Source organism: Macaca fascicularis, chromosome 1, assembly GCF_037993035.2.
Source record: "Macaca fascicularis isolate 582-1 chromosome 1, T2T-MFA8v1.1".
NCBI classification, from domain to species: Eukaryota; Metazoa; Chordata; class Mammalia; order Primates; family Cercopithecidae; genus Macaca; species Macaca fascicularis.
The window spans coordinates 187,797,314-187,817,386 of record NC_088375.1 but is presented as its reverse complement, the minus strand read 5'-3'; the positions used below and the strand labels follow the sequence as shown (position 1 = coordinate 187,817,386).

Below are 20,073 nucleotides of genomic sequence, written 5' to 3'. Positions count from 1 at the left end.
TTTTTTTATGAAAAGTGACAGAATGGGAAAAATTACAAAAAATAATTATAATCAAGGATTATTATCCATAATATATAAAGAACCCATAACAATCAATAAGAAAAAGACAATTCCACAGAAAAACAAGCATACAGTGTACAGACAAATCACAGAGAACAAAACAAATATAAACATAAATGGCCAACAAACCTGTTTTTAAAAAAACGAGAAATAACTTAAATGCCCAATAAGGAAAATAGTTAAATAAATTATAGTACATTCATACTACAGAATACCATAAAGCCATGATAAGGGATAAGGTGAATTTTTATTAGGTGAAAAAATCAATAACAATATAGGAATGATCACATCTATATGAACACATTGCTGTATTTTACATAAAAAATGTATAGGAAACAGCTGAAAGAATGCACACCAAATTATTCTGTTTTCAGGAAAAGCAGTAGGATTGGTCAGGGCATAGAATCTAGGCTATGTGAAGTGAGATTTAAAATTTTTATTCTACATGCTTTTCTAGTGTTGGGAATTTTTGATAGTGAGCATACATGCACTTATTACTTGCGTAATTCTGAAAACTATTTTAAAAACAACAGAAAATATAGGAAAGTCTATTGGTGTATATAGCATTAACAGTAGTGAAAGTTTAACAGAAAAGATCTGAAGATCTCCCAAAGTCATATAGAAACAGATCTAGCTGACACACTGTGTACCTATAAATGATTTTGGATCATGTGTAGCTTCACAGAGACCCCTATCCCACCAACCTCCAATCCTCCCACCATACATTGATCACTTTCTATCTGCTTGGATCATTAGCTGTAAATTTAACTTAAAAACAAAGTATATTTAATCACTGTACCCTGAGATCTAACATTCAGAGAGTTTCTTCAGGTGCAAATACATCCCATTCTTGGGCTTGAGGATAAAGTGGTTGGAGAAAGTAGGAGGCCTGGTGGGGTCTGGAGTCACTCTAAAGTGGAGCAGAATCAAAGCAATGGCCACCTTTAACTGAATCATGGCAAACTGCTGCCCGATGCAGTTCCTGAAGACAAGAGGGAAAGAAAGTGATACTTGAAAAAATGATGTGTCTTCTGACTATATTAAAATACTAGCACAAGAAGTCTAAAGTACACAGTAAAGCGACATTTTTCCACTTAATGCCATTGAAACTTTTGAACTTTAGACTGAAATTGTTTACTGTGAGAATGTGAGCTGGGAGGCTCCAACATGATGCCTTCCCTATAACAAGGTGGCAGTTGGAGTTACTCATGAAATTATCTATCTCGCTTTGAAGGTGGACTGCATTGAGCCTATGAGCAGTAGCTTACATTGTGGGACTGCTTTCGAGGCATAGCCAAAAAGGAGGTGACAGAGAATAGGATTGTCCTTTGTAAAACTAACTGATCCTTTGGGGCTCAAATAGGCACCAAGATCTATGGTTCCCTGGAAGAATTTATAGAGCTGAGGAGCTGATAGGAATAAACTACTCTCAAGTAAACATCTTTGGATACTTTGAGCAACGTCAAATTGTTCTCACCTTGATCCAGCTGAGAATGGTAAGTAGGCATAGGGGTGTATCTGATCACAATTCTCCTGACAGAACCTCAAGGGGTCAAAGACCTGAAATGAGAGGACAAGCCCACCACCATCCCCAAAACAACATGAACACATTTCTTCACCTACTACCTAGCACTGATCAAGAGAAATATAATGTGAACTGCATGTGTAATTTAAAATGTTCTGGTGGCCACATTTTTAAAACGTGAAATTAATCTTAATAGAGTTTATTTAATCAAAAATTTTCATTCCAACCTGTAATCAATATAAATAATTACTAAAAGGAAATGTTTCACATTTTTTTAGGGTACTACATCTTCAAAATCCAGCGTGTATTTTACACTTACAGCACAACTCAATTCCAACTGGCCACATTTCATGTGCTCAGTAGCCGTATGTGGCCCGTGGCTACTACACTGGGCAGTGCACCTTCATACCTGCAGACCTTACAGCCTCCCAGTTGATTTGTCTGATACCCAGGGAAACAAAAGTACTATGGCAAGTGGTATTATTTTCACTATGGAGATACATCCACCTAGAAATGGATGTGCATCCACTTAGAAATCAAGCCTAAATGATTATGTGGCCAACTGTTACAGAGACATACACCCCAGCTTCCTATTACATGTAATAGATCTTAAACCTTAGTGGCTTTTGTGAAAGAAATCACTGATACGCGTCAAGAGTGTTTCAAGAACATAGAATAGTTCTACATTTCTTTTGGCTTTTATGTTTATTTTTGTTTACTTTGTGTCATTTCCCTTAATTATATAGCCACTTCTGTGCTTAGCTACCAAAAAGTGACTTGCACAGCATTAGTTCTTGGAAGTATTTACGTACAAGAGAGAATCATACCTTTGGGTTTTTCCAGACAGCAGGGTTGTGGTGAAGACCCCAAATACTAAGAACCACGGTGATCCCTGAGAAAGGAGGGAAATAAAAGAGATTGCAGGATAAACAGCAAGTTGTGGGCTACTGTTATACTGCTCTTAAACAAGACTTTGGTTCTTGAAGGGAAGAGCTAGCTCCTGGCAATGCTCTGCCTGCTGTAGCTGATGACACCAGTGAGGAACACCTAAGAAGATGCGGCTTGGGTTGGCACCTTAGCTTTCCACACAACAATTTACTTAATTCATGATTCTATCTTAAGTAGCTGTTGGTGTCATATCGAAGTGATAAACCATGCTTATGTTTTCTGCTATGTTTGGAAATTACTTAAATATTTGTTTTTTGTTTTTGTTTAGAGTCAGGGTCTGGCTCTGTCACTCAGGCTGGAGAGCAATGGTGTGAGCATTGCTCACAGTAACCTCGACTTCTGAGCTCAAGTGATCCTCTTGCCTCAGCCCCCCAAGTAGGCAGGAATACACGCATGCAATACCATGCCTGGTGATTTTTTTTTTTTGTAAAGACAGGGTCTCCCTATGTTGCCCAGACTAATCTCAGACTCCTAACCTCAAGGAATCTTCCCACCTTGGCCTCACAAAATATTGGGATTATATGCATCAGCCACTGTGCCTGCCCTAAATACCTCTTAATGGACTATTAAGCTCCTCCTGGAGACAGTTTGGGTATTAAAGCACAGAACTGGCTGGGTGCGGTGGCTCACGCCTGTAATCCCACTACTTTGGGAGGCTGAGGAGGGCTGGTCTCAAGGTCAGGAGCTTGAGACCAGCCTGGCCAACATGGTGAAATCCCATCTCTAATAAAAATACAAAAATTATCCAGGCGTGGTGGTGTGCACCTATAATTCCAGCTACTTGGGAGGCTGAGGCAGGAGAATTTCTTAAACCTGGGAGGCAGAGGTAGATGTGAGCAGAGATGATGCCACTATCTTGTATCCTGGGCTACATAGCAAAAGTCCATCTCGAGAGGAAAACAAAAAAAGAAAAAAAAAGCACAGAACTGTGATTCCATCATGCAGATACAGTGACAAATTTCTACTCGTGCCGTTCACATATGGAAAGTAGAGAGAATTTTGGCAAATATCCATGTGGTTTGGGGAGAAACAGAGTACAAAACAAAGGAGAGAGAATCCTAGGGTTATTTGGTTTCCAGAAATAATTCTAGTTTCCAGAAATTAATTCTGGGTCTGTCAGCAAAGTTACAGTAACAGGCTGTAGGTGTTTGCCACAAGCAATCCTGTTGGCTTGCTTCCTAAGACATGAATTAACAGAACATTGAATCAGATAAGTGAAAATATATCTCACATGGCCCCTCTGCTTCCTATAAGCCCTGGTCAAAAACCTGTGTTGTTCCAAAGAGCTCTAGGCTCCAGACTCAGGGCCTCTGCACGAGTTCTAGCTCTGCACATCAGTTAACCTCATCTATACACTGGGGCTCCCTTTGGATTTCTGGCCACATCAAAAGTATTTAAATGTGTTCAGTAAACTGTAAGTCATTGTATAAGCATCTGTTAACACTGGATTCCAAGGGGAAAAATGAGATAATGGGTTTAAAGGCTCTATATGAACTATTAAATGTTGCACATTTATAAAGGTGATATGATGATGAGGTCAAAGATCCCCCTTGGTCTTTCAGATAAAGATACTGGTGCTATTTTCTATGAAATTTCAGCTGGGTTTCAAACTCAGTCAAACAAAGGTTATCTTAGAAATGATGTCCCATAATGGAAGAGACCCTGGGTTGGATTCCAGAGACATGGATTCTGGGCTTAGCTTTGCTGCAACTGGCTATGTGCCTTTGGGAAAGTCATTGAAATTCACATCTGATCAAAGCATTATCCTCTGAGCTCCTCATAGGTGATTAAACCTAAGCCACTCGTTAGCATTATCTTTTGATTTCTCCAAGTGTTAAGAGACTCACTAATCTTTGTCACTGTGGTCTCCAGGATCCCACAGCCTCTAGGAACTGCTTAGGAAAAGAACATAAAGACCTGCAGGCAATGTGCATCCATCTGGGAAAGTAAGTGGCTTGCTGAGATCTCTGGAAATGGATGGGACGACAGGAATCAATCGGCACGTCTCCTTGATGCACATTGTGGTGTACGACATCTCACCCAGCTGGTCCCTGTGAGGATGAGGGAGGGAAGGGACTCAGATATCATATCCAGTTTAATTTTTTTCTGTTCTATGTTTGTTCCTGGTCATTATTACCCTCAGGTCAAAGCCAATTTGCCACTGGGCTATGTAACAGAATTTTAAAATGGGACTCTCTGTTTTAGGGTGAGCTGAGGCCCCAGAGGCAGAGGAACCAAATACATATATCATATATCTTTATTATAAAGTGAGCTGCTAAACTACCAGTAAAACATTTGCTAAGGAGATTTCTGAAAACCAGTTTTGCAACTCTTAGTTCATCATATAAAGTAATAATGCAAAAAAAATGGCGAAGGATTGAAGAGGAGACGCTTAAGAATTTTGAGAGAAAAAATTCTTTAAAGTGTTGTTGGAATGCCAGAGTGCCATGGAAAAGGAAGGGTGCTTCCCCCATCTTAAACAAGAGGCTTCAAGAGAATCACTTAGATGATTTGACTTGTGCTCCTTGGAGATTGGGGGGTACAGGACTAACGTGAAAGGCTGTAACTCAGAACAGACAGAAAGGCAGAGGACAGTAGCAGAGGCAAGGCAAGGATGTGCAACTGTGCCCTTGAACCAATTAACTGGCAAGAGGGAGAGCTCTGGGACCAGCTTGAAAAAGACTCTGCCTAAGGACAAAGATTCTCTTGTTCCCTGAATCACCACTGGAAAGTTCTAGTGAGAGAGTCTCCAAGAAAGGGTGTCTCTCCTTGAGAGAAAGGGAAGCATGGAATATCCACCAAGCCCTTTGGTATGATCACAATATTACCAGCCCTTTACTCCTTATCCCCTTTCCTCCTAAAACTATTCCTGGAAGGGCCAGAAACACAGCTGCTGGGTATTGGGGAGCTGGTCAGTAAGAATAAGTCAACGATAAACCCCTTGCCCATTGCTGGCTTCTAGGCCCAAAGAAGTACCAAGCCGGGATGGAAAGAAAAGCTCAAGTGGATAAGCATTTGAAAGTTTCATTACCACACTGGGCCAGACAGTTTAATTACTGACACAAGACTGTTCTTGTGATTTAAATGAATGAGAACTCTATGAGACCCACTCAGGATTTTTCCCCAGAGACTTGCTCTACAAAGCAAGTTTAAAGTTTGTAAGTGGGAGAAGAATAAAGTTTTGTTTTTTTTTTAAAATTTGAATCCTACCTAGTTAGATTGGTTCAATAAAATGACTGCATATAGTCTGTTTACCTTACTGTGTTTTTATATGTTTTTCTGATTACTTATTTTGAATGCAGGCTTTGGCCATTAGGTAATGTGAAATTCTAATTTTGAATTCTTTCTTCCTCAAGCTCAGGATAAATAAGAGTAATTCTGGCTGGGCGCAGTAGCTCACGCCTGTAATCCTAGCACTTTGGGAGGCCTAGGTGGGTGGATCATCTGAGGTCAGGTGTTTGAGACCAGCCTGGCCAACACGGTGAAACCACGTCTCTACTAAAAATACAAAATTAGCCAGGCATGGTGGCACGTGCCTGTAATCCCAGCTACTCAGGAAGGCTGAGGCAGAAGAATTGCTTGAACCCGGGAGGCAGAGGTTGCAGTGAGCCGAGATCATGCCACCACACTCCAGCCTGGGCAACAAGAGCGAAACTTGGTCTCAAAAAAAAAAAAGAGTAATTCTGTTTACCCTGGCACTTTGCATAATTAAAAAACCAATTTTGCCATTTCAATCATGGAACAAAAGTTATCTTCCAAAATGTAGGAGAGATAAAGACATCTCCAGATAAACAAAAGTTGAGGGTGTTCACCACTACTAGAACCACCTTACAAAAAAACACTAATATGAATTTTCCAAGTTCAAATGAAAGAATACTAATTAACAACATGAAAACTGAAAACAAAAATCTCACTGGTAAAGGTAAATACATAGTCAATTTAGAATACCCTAATAACGTAGTGGTAGTATGTTAATTACTTCTGTCTCTAGTATAAAGTTAAAAGCCAAAACTATAAAAATAACTGTTGCTACAATAATTTGTTAAGGGATACAAAATCAGGGGACACATCTCCAAAACTAGGTAAATTATGACATCAAAGACCTAAAATGGAGGGCAGTTGGCAGAGTAAAACTGTATAGGTTTTTTTAAGTGTGGAAAGTTAAGCTGCTATCAGTTTAAAATAGCCTTTTATAACTATGCTTCATGTAAGCCTCATGGTAACCACAAAGCAAAAACCTACAGTAGAGCAACCAAAGATAAAAAGTAAAAATCAAAGTACATCACTAGAGAAAAGCACCTAATCACAAAGGAAAAGAGTAAGAGAGGAAGAAAGGAACAAAAGATCTATAAAACAACAAGAAAACAATTAACAAAACGGCAGTAGTAAGTCCTTGTCTGTCAATAATTACCTTGAATACAAATGAATTAAATTCTCTAATCAAAAGAGTGGCTGAATGAATGAAAAAAAAAAAAAAAAACAAGACCCAAGCATATGCCTCTACAGATTCTCATTTCATCTTTAAGAACACACACAGAGTGAACATGAAGGGTTGGAAAAAATATTCCATCCAAATAGAAACCAAAAGAGAGCAAAGGTAGCTTAACTTTTATCAGAAAAATTAGGCTTTAAGACAAAGACTGTAAAAAGAGACAAGAAGACCATTATATAATGAGAAAGGGGTAAATCAATCAGGAGGATATGATAGTTGTAAATAAATATGTACCCCAAATAGGAACACCTAAATATATAAAGCAAATATTAACCCTATTCAACAAACTGTGCTGGGATAATTGGCAAGCCACATGTAGAAGCATGAAACTGGATTCTCATCTCTCACCTTATACAAAAATCAACTCAAGATGGATCAAAGTCTTAAATCTAAGAACTGAACCGTAAAAATTCTAGAAGATCAGAAAAACCCTTCTGGATATTGGCTTAGGCAAAGATTTCATGACAAGAACCCAAAAGCAGATGGAAAACCAAGCTGAAACAAAACAAAACAACCCCAAACAATAAAAACAACAACAAGATAAATAGGTGGGACTTAATTAAACTAAAACGTTTCTGCACAGCAAAAGAAATAATCAGCAGAGTAAACAGACAACCCAAAGAGTAGGAGAAAATCTTCACAACCTATACATCCAACAAAGGTCTAATATTTGGAATCTACAGGGAACTCAAACAAATTAGCAAGAAAAAAAAATCCCATGAAAAATGGACAAAGGACATGAATAGATAATTTTCAAAAGAAGATGTACAAATGGCCAACAAATATATGAAAAAATGCTCAACATTACCAATGATCAGGCAAATGCAAATCAAAACCACAATGCAATACCACCTTACTCCTGCAAGAATGGCCATAATAAAAAAATCAAATAATAATAGATGTTGGTGTGGATATAGTGAACAGGGAACACTTCCACACTGCTGGTGGAAATGTAAACTAGTACAACCACTATGGAAAACAGTGTGGAGATTCCTTAAAGAACTAAAAGTAGAACTACCATTTGATCCAGCAATCCCACTACTGGGTATCTACCCAGAGGAAAAGAAGTCATTATATGAAAAAGACACTTGCACCTGCATGTTTGTAGCAGCACAATTCACAATTGTAAAAATATGGAACCAGCCCAAATGCCCATCAATCAATAGTGGATAAAGAAATTGTAGGATGTATATACAATGGAATACTATTCAGCCATGAAAAGGAACAAAATAAAGGCATTTGCAGCAACCTGGATGGAAATGAGACCAATATTCTAAGTGAAGTAACTTAGGAATGGAGAACCAAACATCATATGTTCTCACTCCTAAGTGGGAGCTAAGCTATGAGGATGCAAAGGCATAAGAATGATACAATGGACTTTGGGGACTTGGGGGAAATGGTGGGAGGGGGGTGAGGGATACAAGACTGACTACAAATTGGGTACAGTGTATACTGCTTGGGTGATGGGTGCACCAAAATCTCACAAATCACCACTAAAGAACTTACTCATTACCAAACACCACTTGTTACCCCCAAATCCCAAAATCTAGGGAAATAAAACAATTAAATTAAGACGAAAACACTGGTGAAAGAAATTGAAGAAAACACAAGTTGAAAAATACCCTGTGTTCATGAATTGGAAGCATTAATACTGTTAAAATATCCACACTACCCAAAGATTCAGTGCAATCCATCAAAATTCCAATGGCATTATTCACAGTAATTGAAAAAAAAAAAAAAACCCTAAAATTTGATGGAATCAAAAAAACTCAAACAGCCAAAGCAATTTTGAGCAACAAGAGCAAAGCTGGAGGCATCGTACTACCTGATCTGAAATTGACTACAGAGCTGTAGTCACCAAAACAGCACAGTGTTTCTAAAAAAAGAGACATATAAACTAATAAAACAGGATGAAGAGCCCAGAAATACACCCACACATTTATTGTCAACTGAGCTACAAAGGTGCCAAGAACATACAGTGGTGAAAGGACAGTATCTTCAATAAATGCTGTTGAGAAAACTGGATATGCACTAGTAGAAGAATAAAAGTGGACCTTTATCTCACTCCATATACAAAAATCAACTCAAAATGGATTAAAGATTTAAACATATGACCTGAAACTATAAAACTACTAGAAAAAAAACATAGGGAAAGCTTCTTGATATTATTCTTGGCAATGATTTTTTGGATACCACTCTGGAAGTATAGTCAACAGAAGAAAAAATAGATAATGGTTTTGCAGCAAACTAAAAAGCTTCTGCACAACAAAGGAAACAATCAACATAGTGAAGAGACAATTTAAAGGATGGGAGAACATGTTTGCAAATGATATCTCTGATAAGGGGTTAATATTCAAAATATATGAGGAACTCACACAAGTCAATAGCAAGAAAACAAATAACTTGATTTAAAAATCAGAAAAACCTAAAATAACATTTCTAAAAAGAAGACATATGAGTGGCCAGCAGGTATATAAAAGAATGCTCAACATCACTAATCATCAGGGAAATGTAAACTAAAACCATAATGAGACATCACCTCATGCTCATTACAATGGTTATCACCAAAAAGACAAATGTTGGTGAGGATGTGGAGAAAAAGGTAAATTAGTACAGCCATATGGAAAATGGTATGGAGTTTCCTCAAAAAATTAAAAATAGAACTACCATATGATGCAGCCATTCCACTTCTGTATATATAACCAAACAAAACGAAATCAGTGTGTTGAAGTGATATCTACATTCCCATGTTCATTGCAGCATTATTCACAATAGCCCAGATACAGAATCAACTTAAGTGTCCATCATTGGATAAATGAATAAAGAAAATGTGGCATATATATAAACAATGGAATATTCATTAGCCATAGAAAAGATGGATATCTTGTCATTTATGACAACAGAGATGAATTTGGAGGACATTATGCTAAGTGAAATAAGCCAGGCACAGAAAGATGAATTCCACGTGATCTCACATGTGGAAATCTAAAATATGGAACTCACAGAAGCAGAGGGTAGAACAGTGGTTACCAGGGGCTGTGGGAGAATGGGGGATTACAGGGATGTTAGTCAAAGGATATAAAATTTCAGTCAGACAGGAGGAATAAGTTTAGGAGAAGCATGGTACAATATGTGATCAGAGTTAATAAAAATTTGTATACTTGAAAATTGCTAAGAGGGTAGATTTTAAATGTCCTCATCACAAAAAATAAGTATGAGTTAATGAACACGTCCATTGATAGATTTAGTCATTCCACAATGTGTACATATATCAAAATATCATGTTGTATATCATATATATACACACACATATATATAACATGTATATGCACAATTTTTGTCAGTTAAAAAAATTAAAAATAATTACTTAACATTGTATTTTGTGCTATATAGATTAAACCTTTTAGTTTATGGCAGGAAAGGGCTTCTATTTCCTTATAAAATGAGATCTCTAATATACTTTTATAATGTCAAATTTGGTTTTACAAATGTTCCAATTGAGTTGACTTCTGCATATGAAATATGGTGTTTTTTATCTGGTCATGCTGCTGAGTTGTCCTTAGCATTTCCATCTTCCTGTCCCTTTGACCAGATTATGTCAGGAACATATTTTATCTTTGCAAACAGCATAACCTGGGCTTTATTAACAGCAAGATATACTTAAAGTCTAGCAAAATAGAGATGACAGTTTCCACCCGGCTAACTCCTACTTACCCTGTAATAGTCAGCTTAAGTGTCATATACCCAAGGAAATCTCCTTGAGCTCCCATGCCAGGGTAGGTACTTGTCTTCTGTGTCTTTGTGTTAGCCAGCACATATCTCTGTCATTGCCCTCATCATGCTACACTGCAATCTGGAGGTCTGTCTCCTGTCTCCTGTATTAGACCATGAGCTCATCGAAGACAGGGCCCACAATAAATCATAGTCATAAAAAAAAGTCTCAGTATTTAAAATGTCCTCAGTCCATATTTGCTCAACTCAGCTATAGTATATATCATCTAGTATTATGTCTGAAGTCTAAAATCAATCCTAAGGAATAAAATTGGTGACAAGCGGATGGGAGATGTTGAGAATGAGCCTTAGATAATGTAGCTACTCATTCAGCTCTCTCAGAAGAGGAACTCCACTTGAACCCTACTGTTTAAGTTCTAAGTGTCAGCATAGGGATCAAGTCCTCATTTCCAATGCATCACAGCCAAGGTGAAATAAAGAAATAAGACATTTCACACACCATTGATTAGAAAAACAATGACAGAGAATTTATGGATAAACTTCCCCCCCCCAAAAGACAAAAGAGAATAATAGGGAGCTCTCTTTAGAAAGAACAGAAAAGTAGCCTACTTCTTCTGTTTCATCTATACATATCCTGAGGCACTAGGGTCACTAAGGTACCAGGGCAAAAAATAAAGCAAAATCTCAGGGGGAAAACTAGGATGAAAAATTTAGGGGTGCAGATCTTACCAGGTTATAGAACACCCATCCCCCAGGATGCCCCTGACCTCCTCCCGGCATCTCTCTTGATGCTCAGGGTTCAGAGCCAGGCAGTAAAGGATCCAGGAGATGCTTGCTGCCAAGGAGTCATGTCCTCCCAACAAGAACATGCTCACTTCGGAGTGTACATCAGTATCTGAGAAGCTGCTACCATTTTCATCCTAGAAAGTACAATACAGATATTTTAAATAAGATGCCAGTTTATAAATGTTTGGATATACGACCACAATCATGATTTTAGGGAAAAAAATCAGTTGTCAATAGGGGTTTAAATTTTAATTCAGTTTGACGAATACGTGGTATAAACCATATTCTGCCCAAAGAATAAAGGAGAACCAAGGTTAGATAAGAAAAGCAGGCCTTACAAAGAGGGCCCTCAATCAGTAGGCCCTAGAAATTCTCTTCAACTCCCAGATTCCCCAGGACCTTATCATCACAATTTTGTATGTTTAACCATGTGACCATTTTACATGATCCCCTAAAATCCATGTATCCATATGACAATCCCCAAAACTTGTCAAATCCTTCGTTTAGTCTTTACTAATCCTCCTCTAGCGATAGAGTTGCAGAATTCTCTCTTTGTCTCAAATTGCATGAAGCCACTCATCAATTCAAAGTATGGTTAAACTTAGTCAATCGGTTTTATTCTTGTCTCCCCATCCCATTCTCACTTACCCACCTATTTACATAATTAACTGGCCACTTGAGCAGGCTTAGAAATTTAGAAGAGTCACCTTGGCAGAAAGGACAATATCCAGAAAATCCTGGTACTTCCTCTTCTGAGTGTTATCCTGCTTTTCCCCAGCCTGGAGGGATTTTTTTCTTTCCTGGATTATCGCATCTGGGTAGAAAAATAGTTTCCAATTACCAAAGTGACAGCAAAGTCAAATAAATTATAAAGCAAGCCATGGTTAATGGTTAATGGCTCCAAATCTTGCCTGATTTCCAGATGTTTAAATAGATGTCATTTTCACAGATGGTTTATTTTCCCATCAAAGGGACTTTTGATCAAAGCTCCAAAGATAACAACACAGATCAAAAACATAGTTTCTATCAGTATGTGGGCAATAAAATTAAGATGATTTCAAGTTTAGATGCAAGTGACCAATCATTCTTTTCTTCCTCCGTCTAATATTTTATCTTCATGGAAAAGTTAATTAAATAAAATGGAATGAAATAGAAGGCAGGAAATGAAATGCCAATATATTTATAATTGAAGGAGTTGAAAGAAAAAAACAAAACAAAAATATGGAACAGAGGTAATATTTATTTACTATTTTAAAAATTTCAAATTTTATTTTAGATACAGGGGTACATGTACAGGTTTGTTACATGGGTAATATGAGAACTCTCTGTACTTTCTGCTGAACTTTTTTGCAAACCTAAAACTTTTCTAAAAATAAGGTCTATTAATGTTGGAAAAAACCACAAAATCTCCTTAATTAAAACAGTGTGATTCTAGTACACTGGTAGATAGATCAATGGAATATAAGAGAACATCCAAATATACTCTCATCCAAAATAGATACCAGTACATGTATCTGTTTAGAATGTGATAAAGATGGTTATCTCAAATCACTTGAAAAGATAAACTTTTGAATAATGGTGATGGGACAACTAGATAAACATTTGGAAAAATTAGATCAATACCTCATACCATATATAGGAATAAATTCTAAATGGAGTTTAGATCTCTGATTTAAATACGAAAAGAATGAAATTATACGAGTACCACAAGAAAATATAAATAATTTTCTCTACAACCTGGGTACAGGGCAGTGGTTCTCAACTGGGGGCAATTTTGGCCCTGGGAACATTTAATAATGTCTGGAGTTATTTATGGTTGCCACAACTATCAGAGCTCTACTACATCAAGTGGGTAGATGTCAGGGATGTAGCTAAACATCCTATAATGCACATGTCTTGACAATACGGACTTATCTAATCCAAGAGGCCATTAGTGCTGAGGGTTGAGAAACCCTGGAATAGAGAATGGCTTTTGTGATTACTAAAAATCCAGATGCAATAAAATAAAATATTGATAAATTTGACTAAATAAAAATAAACAATTTTCAAAAATTAGCCAGGTGTGGTGGCGGGTGCCTGTAATCCCAGCTACTCAGAAGGCTGAGGTAGGAGAATTGCTTGAACCTGGGAGGTGGAAGCTGCAGTGAGCTGAGATCACACCACTGCACTCCAGCCTGAGTGACACAGAGAGACTCCATCTCAAAAAAAAAAAAAAAAATTGAAAAGGTTTTAAATTTTGAATAAATTTAACATTTAAATATTATTTTCCTGAATACTTTGCATTTTACTTTTTCATCATAATTGTATAATATTTAAAAAGTAAAGATTTTTTTTACAAAGTTCTGTATAGCTTCCCCCAGATCCATTCCTCTTTACTCCAATGAAGCACACAAACATTAACATTTTCTGTGTGTGCCATGACGCAGAAAGACTTGGGAATAGTTGCTATTTATAATGCCCATTTATGCTTTAAATTGTCAATAACCTGCTTCTCTGGGTGTCCTCTTTATAATATCTATGTGCATGTGTGCATATATGTATGTGTAAATGTGCATATGTTGGTGTGTCTTGCAAAATTCCTGGAAGCAAAGACATTTGACATAATTATACTTTATATTTAACATCTATTCAGTGCCAGGCACTGTCTTAAATGCTTTATATATATTAACCCACTCATCGTAACAAACCTGTGAGATCGGTTGCTTTTTAATCTCCATTTTCTAGATGACACTGAAACAAAGCAGTAAGTAACTTACTAGTAACTGCTAGTAAGTGGTGGAGCTGATGAAGGATTAATTCACTGCTTGATAAGTATTTTCCACGATGGCATTCATGACAAGTAATGTTGAATTGCTTAAAAAGCTTAATCTATTTCAACTTTTGTGTTTATGCTTGCTAAAACTGTTTTTGAATCAAGATTCTTTCAGGTCCATGTCCATGTTTACGCTGTTCCTCTCTCCATTCCTATGTTGCATGGTTTTAGCCTGTCATTATTATTACTGCAATCGCTGTGCAAAAAGCCATATTCCATGTATATTTTCAAGTCTTAAGTGCCTACCTATATTTTTATTAATAATAATTATCCACAGTAAAAATAGTATATATATATATATATGAAAATTCTGATAAGACTTACTGCTATGGTTGAAGCAAAGCCTTATAAAGGACTCAAGTCAAATTTCTTTGGAGCAGTGTCTATAAAAAAGCTCCATTAATAACAAAGATTCTTTCTCTCGTTACATTAAGGTTTATCCCTCTAGACAGACACAGTACAATCATGACAGCATATGGATGTGGGCAACCCAAACCCAGCAAATACCTGTGTACTGATTCAACACTCGGCTTAACTTCTGGAAGCGGTAGCCCTGAGGGCTGAGTTTGAAAATTATGTCACTGTGATACAAGAAACTGTACAAGCGGTGAAATATGATTTTGCCGAGTTCAAATATGGCTTTTACATAAGGATCATGGGTGCTAGAAGAGAAAGTTGGGATAATGCGTTAATAAACAACTTAGAAAATGTGTAGAAATATCTTTTTTGCTCTCCCACCACTGACCTGTTTGTCTGGCAGTTGGTCTCCTTGCTGAAAGCGCATTTCATGATTATATCCAGAGACATCAAGTTGATGTGCTCATAGACCTCCACGCTTGTGTTCTGAGTGCTGCAAATCTTCTCCCACTTATCCTGGTACAGGAGGTCAAGGTCAGCATCATCACCACCACCATGACCAAACTGCCTGCATTTGAAGGCTCCTGCCTGGCCCTGCTTTTATGATTTAAGGCAGACAAACCTGACCCAGCAGGAACCAAAGGTCACATGAGTAAATAAGCTATGTGCTTACTCAGGGCATGAGGAAGGGAAAAATACACCCAGCGGAGTGAGAAGGAGCATGGAGAAACCTGCATATATGGTAAATGGCTGAGTTAAAGATCTGTGGCTTTTCAGTTATTACCATAACTCTGCTTTCAAACAGACCAGAGTTCCATTAAAACAATCATTGACACAAGACCCATAATTCCAAGGGGTTTACCCCAGGGCTTCCTCCATCTTCAATTCCAAACTTGCTAGATGCCCTGCCACTGCTCTCAACCACCATAGCCACATTTAAAATAAACTCAGAACATTTTCAAAAACATTTTGGATTCAAAAGTGGGAAATGGAGCAAGTGTGGAGAGGAGGTGCTACAGGGAGCTGCCCCCAGCGAAGCCTGACCTGGTTTAACTTCCCCGCAAAAAGACCTACTCATACTGCTTGAAATGCTTTGCCTGACATTTTAAAACTGTCACAAAGTCCTTGGTTGAAAATGTATTTGTATAATAAGCATACTTTTTGTAAAAATTCAAATAAATTGATATTTTAAAAGTTCAGGTTGACCAATAGGTCTTAAGCACCTAGCCCCTAGCTTAAGACCTATCGGTCAACCTGAACTTTTAAAATTTCAGAGACGCAGCAACCACAAAGGCAAAGAGAATTTTAAAAACTTTTCCCTAAGAAAAAAACTGTCTAGTCAAAGAGCTTTTATCTCAACTATGTAAGTTTTACTGAGAGCAAATGGTGAATTTAGAAGAAATGAGAACAGGAGGGAGGCTTCCAAGCTTGAGAAACTCTGGAATGATTCAGCAGAGGAAGGAAGTGTGAGAAAAATCCCACAGAAATATGTGGCTGAGAAATGAGGAGGCGAGGAAGCGCTCCGAGAAAGAGAGAGAAAACTCCAGTGCAGCTCCAGTGCAATCACTGGAGGATCTGAAATTGTGCTGCAGCTGAACAGCGCTAGAATCAGAAAAGGATGCTCTACTCTCTCACTAGCTTGCGCCGCAGTCTCTGGGTCTCTGCCTTGAGAACTCACACTCATGTTTTCACCACAATCCTGGCTGACTTCGGGTTCAAACTGCTTCTGTGAGTTTGGCTGAGAACCCAATCATTGAGCTGTTAACAGTGGTTTGTATGGGAACAGGGATGGGTTTGCACATGAAGTGAGAGGAAAACTTTGCTTTTGTTTGTGGTATTTGAAGTGTCTATGATGAAAGTGTATTAGTGAATAACTTGTCTGATTTCAAAATAAATAAGATTTAAAAATCAAAGCCATTGTATAAATAGAGTTTTGGAGTGGAACTCATTTGTAAATCCGAGACCACTCACAGGAATGTTTCCCTATAATGTTCTTCCGCCCCTTTGAAAGGTGTAGGTCAGGGCCTAGTGATCCTCCACCAACTACAAGAGGAAATTCACATCTGCAACTTTAATACAGACATTCTCTTTTGCTTGGTTCTTTATAGCCACTGCAAGTCTATGCCAATCTCCAAACCTTTGTTCATGCTCCCTCACTCTGCCTTGAATACTCTCATTCATATTACCTACATATTCAAGTCCAGCTTATATTTCATGGCAAATTTGAGTTTCCTCTGAATCTGAAGCTGTTATAGCTGCTTCTGCCACCCTTGCCTGTCACTTTGCGGAGGTTAACACAACTCCATCTTGGAAGCTAATCTACCTTCTTGACTTCCAATTAACTTTAGTTCCAGGAATGCTCTGAGATTTCCAGTTTATCTATTGTTCCTTGTGTAAGAGCATGTACTTACAATAAATCTTGCCCTCAGGGCAAGTTCTTACTATTAATAATTTCCTCTGAAGCATGTGTGCCCCTCCCCATGGTCTATAATTCCTGGGTCTGGAGGGTAATGGCACAGGGATCCAACATCTTGTGTCACCACTGTGTGAAACAGCCAAGGTTTCTGTTTGAAAGCCTCTATTGAATGTTTCTTTTTAATAATCTGTCAGCCTTTTTCTTCAGCCTCTCGGTTTCCTCAGACTTTGGGGTAAGTTTGTACAGACCTGCTGTCCATGAAACACACCTATAGCACTTACTATCTAACTGTCACCATTTGGTACCTGGTTTGCTGCCATAAAATCTCAAAATATATTTAAGACAGAGGACCGGATCTTCTTTTTATTAATATTATCACCCAAAGAACATAACAAATTTTTAGACACCTATTGTTCAATGAGTACTTGTACATTTGTTAAATTTTTAGAAACTGAATTTTAATTTTCATGGCCCACGAAACATTAACCTAATATTGTCCATTGCTGGGAGCATTTTGCAATGCACCAGAGCACATTTCCCCTTCACTTACCAGCATCGTTTTCACAGAATGAGCCATCACCTCGATGTATGCTTTCAGGATGTTAAAATGGAATCCAGGAGTTAGCAGGCGACGATGCTGGAACCACTTGGGTCCATCTAGAGCCAGCAGTCCTTTCCCTTGAGAAATAAAAGGCGGAAAACCTTATGCCATTTAATCAGATGAGATGAAGGAGAGATGAGGAACACAGGCAGTGTGGAGTAACCATGACCTACAGGCAGTCATGAAATAGTGGAATATCAAAGTAGCACTTGTATTAATATACAACGCAATTTAATAGATGAAGGTGAATTTAGAAGCTTACTTCTGGGATGGATGTATTTAATACTGTGAGAAAAAGTTTCAAAGTCTAATAAATTTCAAAGCCTTATAAGATGAGCATACTAATTCTGAAATCACCAGTTGCTACCTATGTAGTAACTGAATAAGTGACTTCAACTTCGTGAGGTTTAGTTTTCTCAACAACGAACTATGATACTAAATACCTTTTTCCCTGTGTTGTTGTGGAGGTTAACTGAAAGTGAATACCTAAGGTAGCCAACCTTCTCCCTAGCTCACACTAGTAATACAGCAAGTAAATTCCTTTCCTTTCCACTCCAAACCAATCCATAAACTATATGATGAACATAAATTCACAAGGAAATAGACAAGAGTGTCCACTCTGTCTTCTGATATTCCCTCCTTGAGCGCAGGTCTGGGAATGATACTATGTGGAAATACTTAATTAAGGCTAATGCTTCACAATCTTCTACTGCCAGACTGGTCATTAGGATTTGACTTTAAAAGGACTTTAAAGTTTATTAATACATAATTGATACCATTCATTGAGTGCTTACAACATGCCAGGCTCATGATGCATGATCTGTCACTCATACAATGGTAGCCATTACATTTAGTGCTAAAAATATGTATTTCATTTAATCCTCATAACAGCCCAGCAAAGTGACTCTCAACCTTATTGTCAAAGATGAGGAAACTAAGATAGGGAGAGATTAAATGGCTTCCCTAAGATCATATTTAACCAGTCAGTGCAGGAGGGGGCAAGATTCAAATCTAAGTGGTTCCTAATACAAGCCTATATTCTTTTCTTTAATTCATGTCTTGTTTAACATAAATACCAATTATGTAATTAAAGAGCTTAATTTATCAGCTGACAGAATATTGCCAAACTCTAGAGCAAAATTTTACTGATTTACATGTGGAAATAAAGGAACTCCAAAAAGAAAGGAAAACATCCAAGAAAACGAGAGAGAAGGATAAAGAAAACAAGAATGGGGTGGTGAGACTGCAGTTTGGGTAGATTTTTTTTGGTGGGGGTTGTGGACAAGAGTTTTGCTCTGTCACCTAGTCTGGAGTGCAGTGGCACGATCTCAGTTCACTGCAACCTCCACCTCCTGAGTTCAAGCAATTCTCATGCCTCAGCCTCCCGAGTTGTGGGACTACAGGCACGTGCTACCGCGCCTGGCTATTTTTGTATTTTTGGTAGAGATGGGATTTCACCATGTTGGCCCGGCTGGTCTCGAAATCCTGACCTCAAGTGATCCTCCCACCTCAGCCTCCCAAAGTGCTGGGGTTACAGGCATGAGTCACTATGCCCCGCCGAGGCTGCAGTTTTAAAGAGAGAGGGGACAGATTCACATATTTGCTGCCTTGAGAAGAAGACTTTGTGGGAGAGAAATGGATGAAGAAGTTTTCTGGGAAGTGGTGTTGTGTTGACCTTAGAGCTCTCCTTCAATCTTTCCCCTAGATAACAGTATAGCTCTACCTTACACTCTTTATGCTTTTGAATTCAGATTTCAGTTCCTTTGGCATGCTCTACTATGGAAAGGGGACTCTGAATGAGAGTGGGCTATACCTCTCATTTGCACATACATACCAATAAGTGGAGGTAAGAATTTCTGCAGGTACTGGGACTTGGGATCTGCAGAGTCAAGCAGAAGAAACAAAAGACATCATTAGAGGTTCAAGACATCATTAGAGGTTTCATTATCAGTTCAAGTTGGTGACGGTTTTCTGGTTCTCTGCGTTTCCCTGCACCAACCACAAATAGTGAGCAAAAGAGAGCCCAGGGCTTACTTCCTGCTGCCTTTGGCAGCCTAGGGAAAGACCTGTGTTAGTCCTGGCTCAGCTTCAGAGAACAGCCCTATGAGGCAGGCAAGTACAGAAACCCTGATTCTTCCCTCGTTTACACTTCCTCCAACAGAAAGAGAGTTTGCCTGAGGGTTGCAAAGTTTCCATAACCAGAGCTGGGACAACATATATCCTTTACAGAAGGCAAATTAAGGATCAGAACGGAGGCCAGCAGACACCAGGTACTGAGGTGCCAATGCCTCTTGGTGTTTTTGTGAACCCCAAAGTGGAGGTGTTCTACTATTCTTGTCCTTAA

At 38.2% G+C, this 20,073-nt stretch overlaps 1 protein-coding gene across 2 annotated transcripts in view; it reads right to left on the bottom strand.

Moving 5' to 3' along the window:
* Positions 1-288: 288 nt before the first annotated feature.
* The window catches only part of CYP4X1 (cytochrome P450 family 4 subfamily X member 1), a 27,337-nt gene continuing 7,552 nt past the window's right edge, over positions 289-20,073 (bottom strand). The window contains exons 3-12 of one of the 2 annotated variants that reach the window (XM_005543465.4): positions 19,564-19,608; positions 17,679-17,806; positions 15,101-15,228; positions 14,863-15,017; positions 12,251-12,357; positions 11,487-11,677; positions 4,451-4,584; positions 2,413-2,477; positions 1,538-1,620; positions 289-1,042 (exon numbers count right to left, since the gene is read on the bottom strand). In XM_005543465.4, coding sequence (XP_005543522.2) covers positions 868-1,042; positions 1,538-1,620; positions 2,413-2,477; positions 4,451-4,584; positions 11,487-11,677; positions 12,251-12,357; positions 14,863-15,017; positions 15,101-15,228; positions 17,679-17,806; positions 19,564-19,608 — 1,211 coding nt within the window. In that variant the 3' untranslated portion in view covers positions 289-867. The remainder of the gene's footprint in view (positions 1,043-1,537; positions 1,621-2,412; positions 2,478-4,450; positions 4,585-11,486; positions 11,678-12,250; positions 12,358-14,862; positions 15,018-15,100; positions 15,229-17,678; positions 17,807-19,563; positions 19,609-20,073) is intronic. The other variant, XM_045371493.2, reaches the window with a different exon arrangement.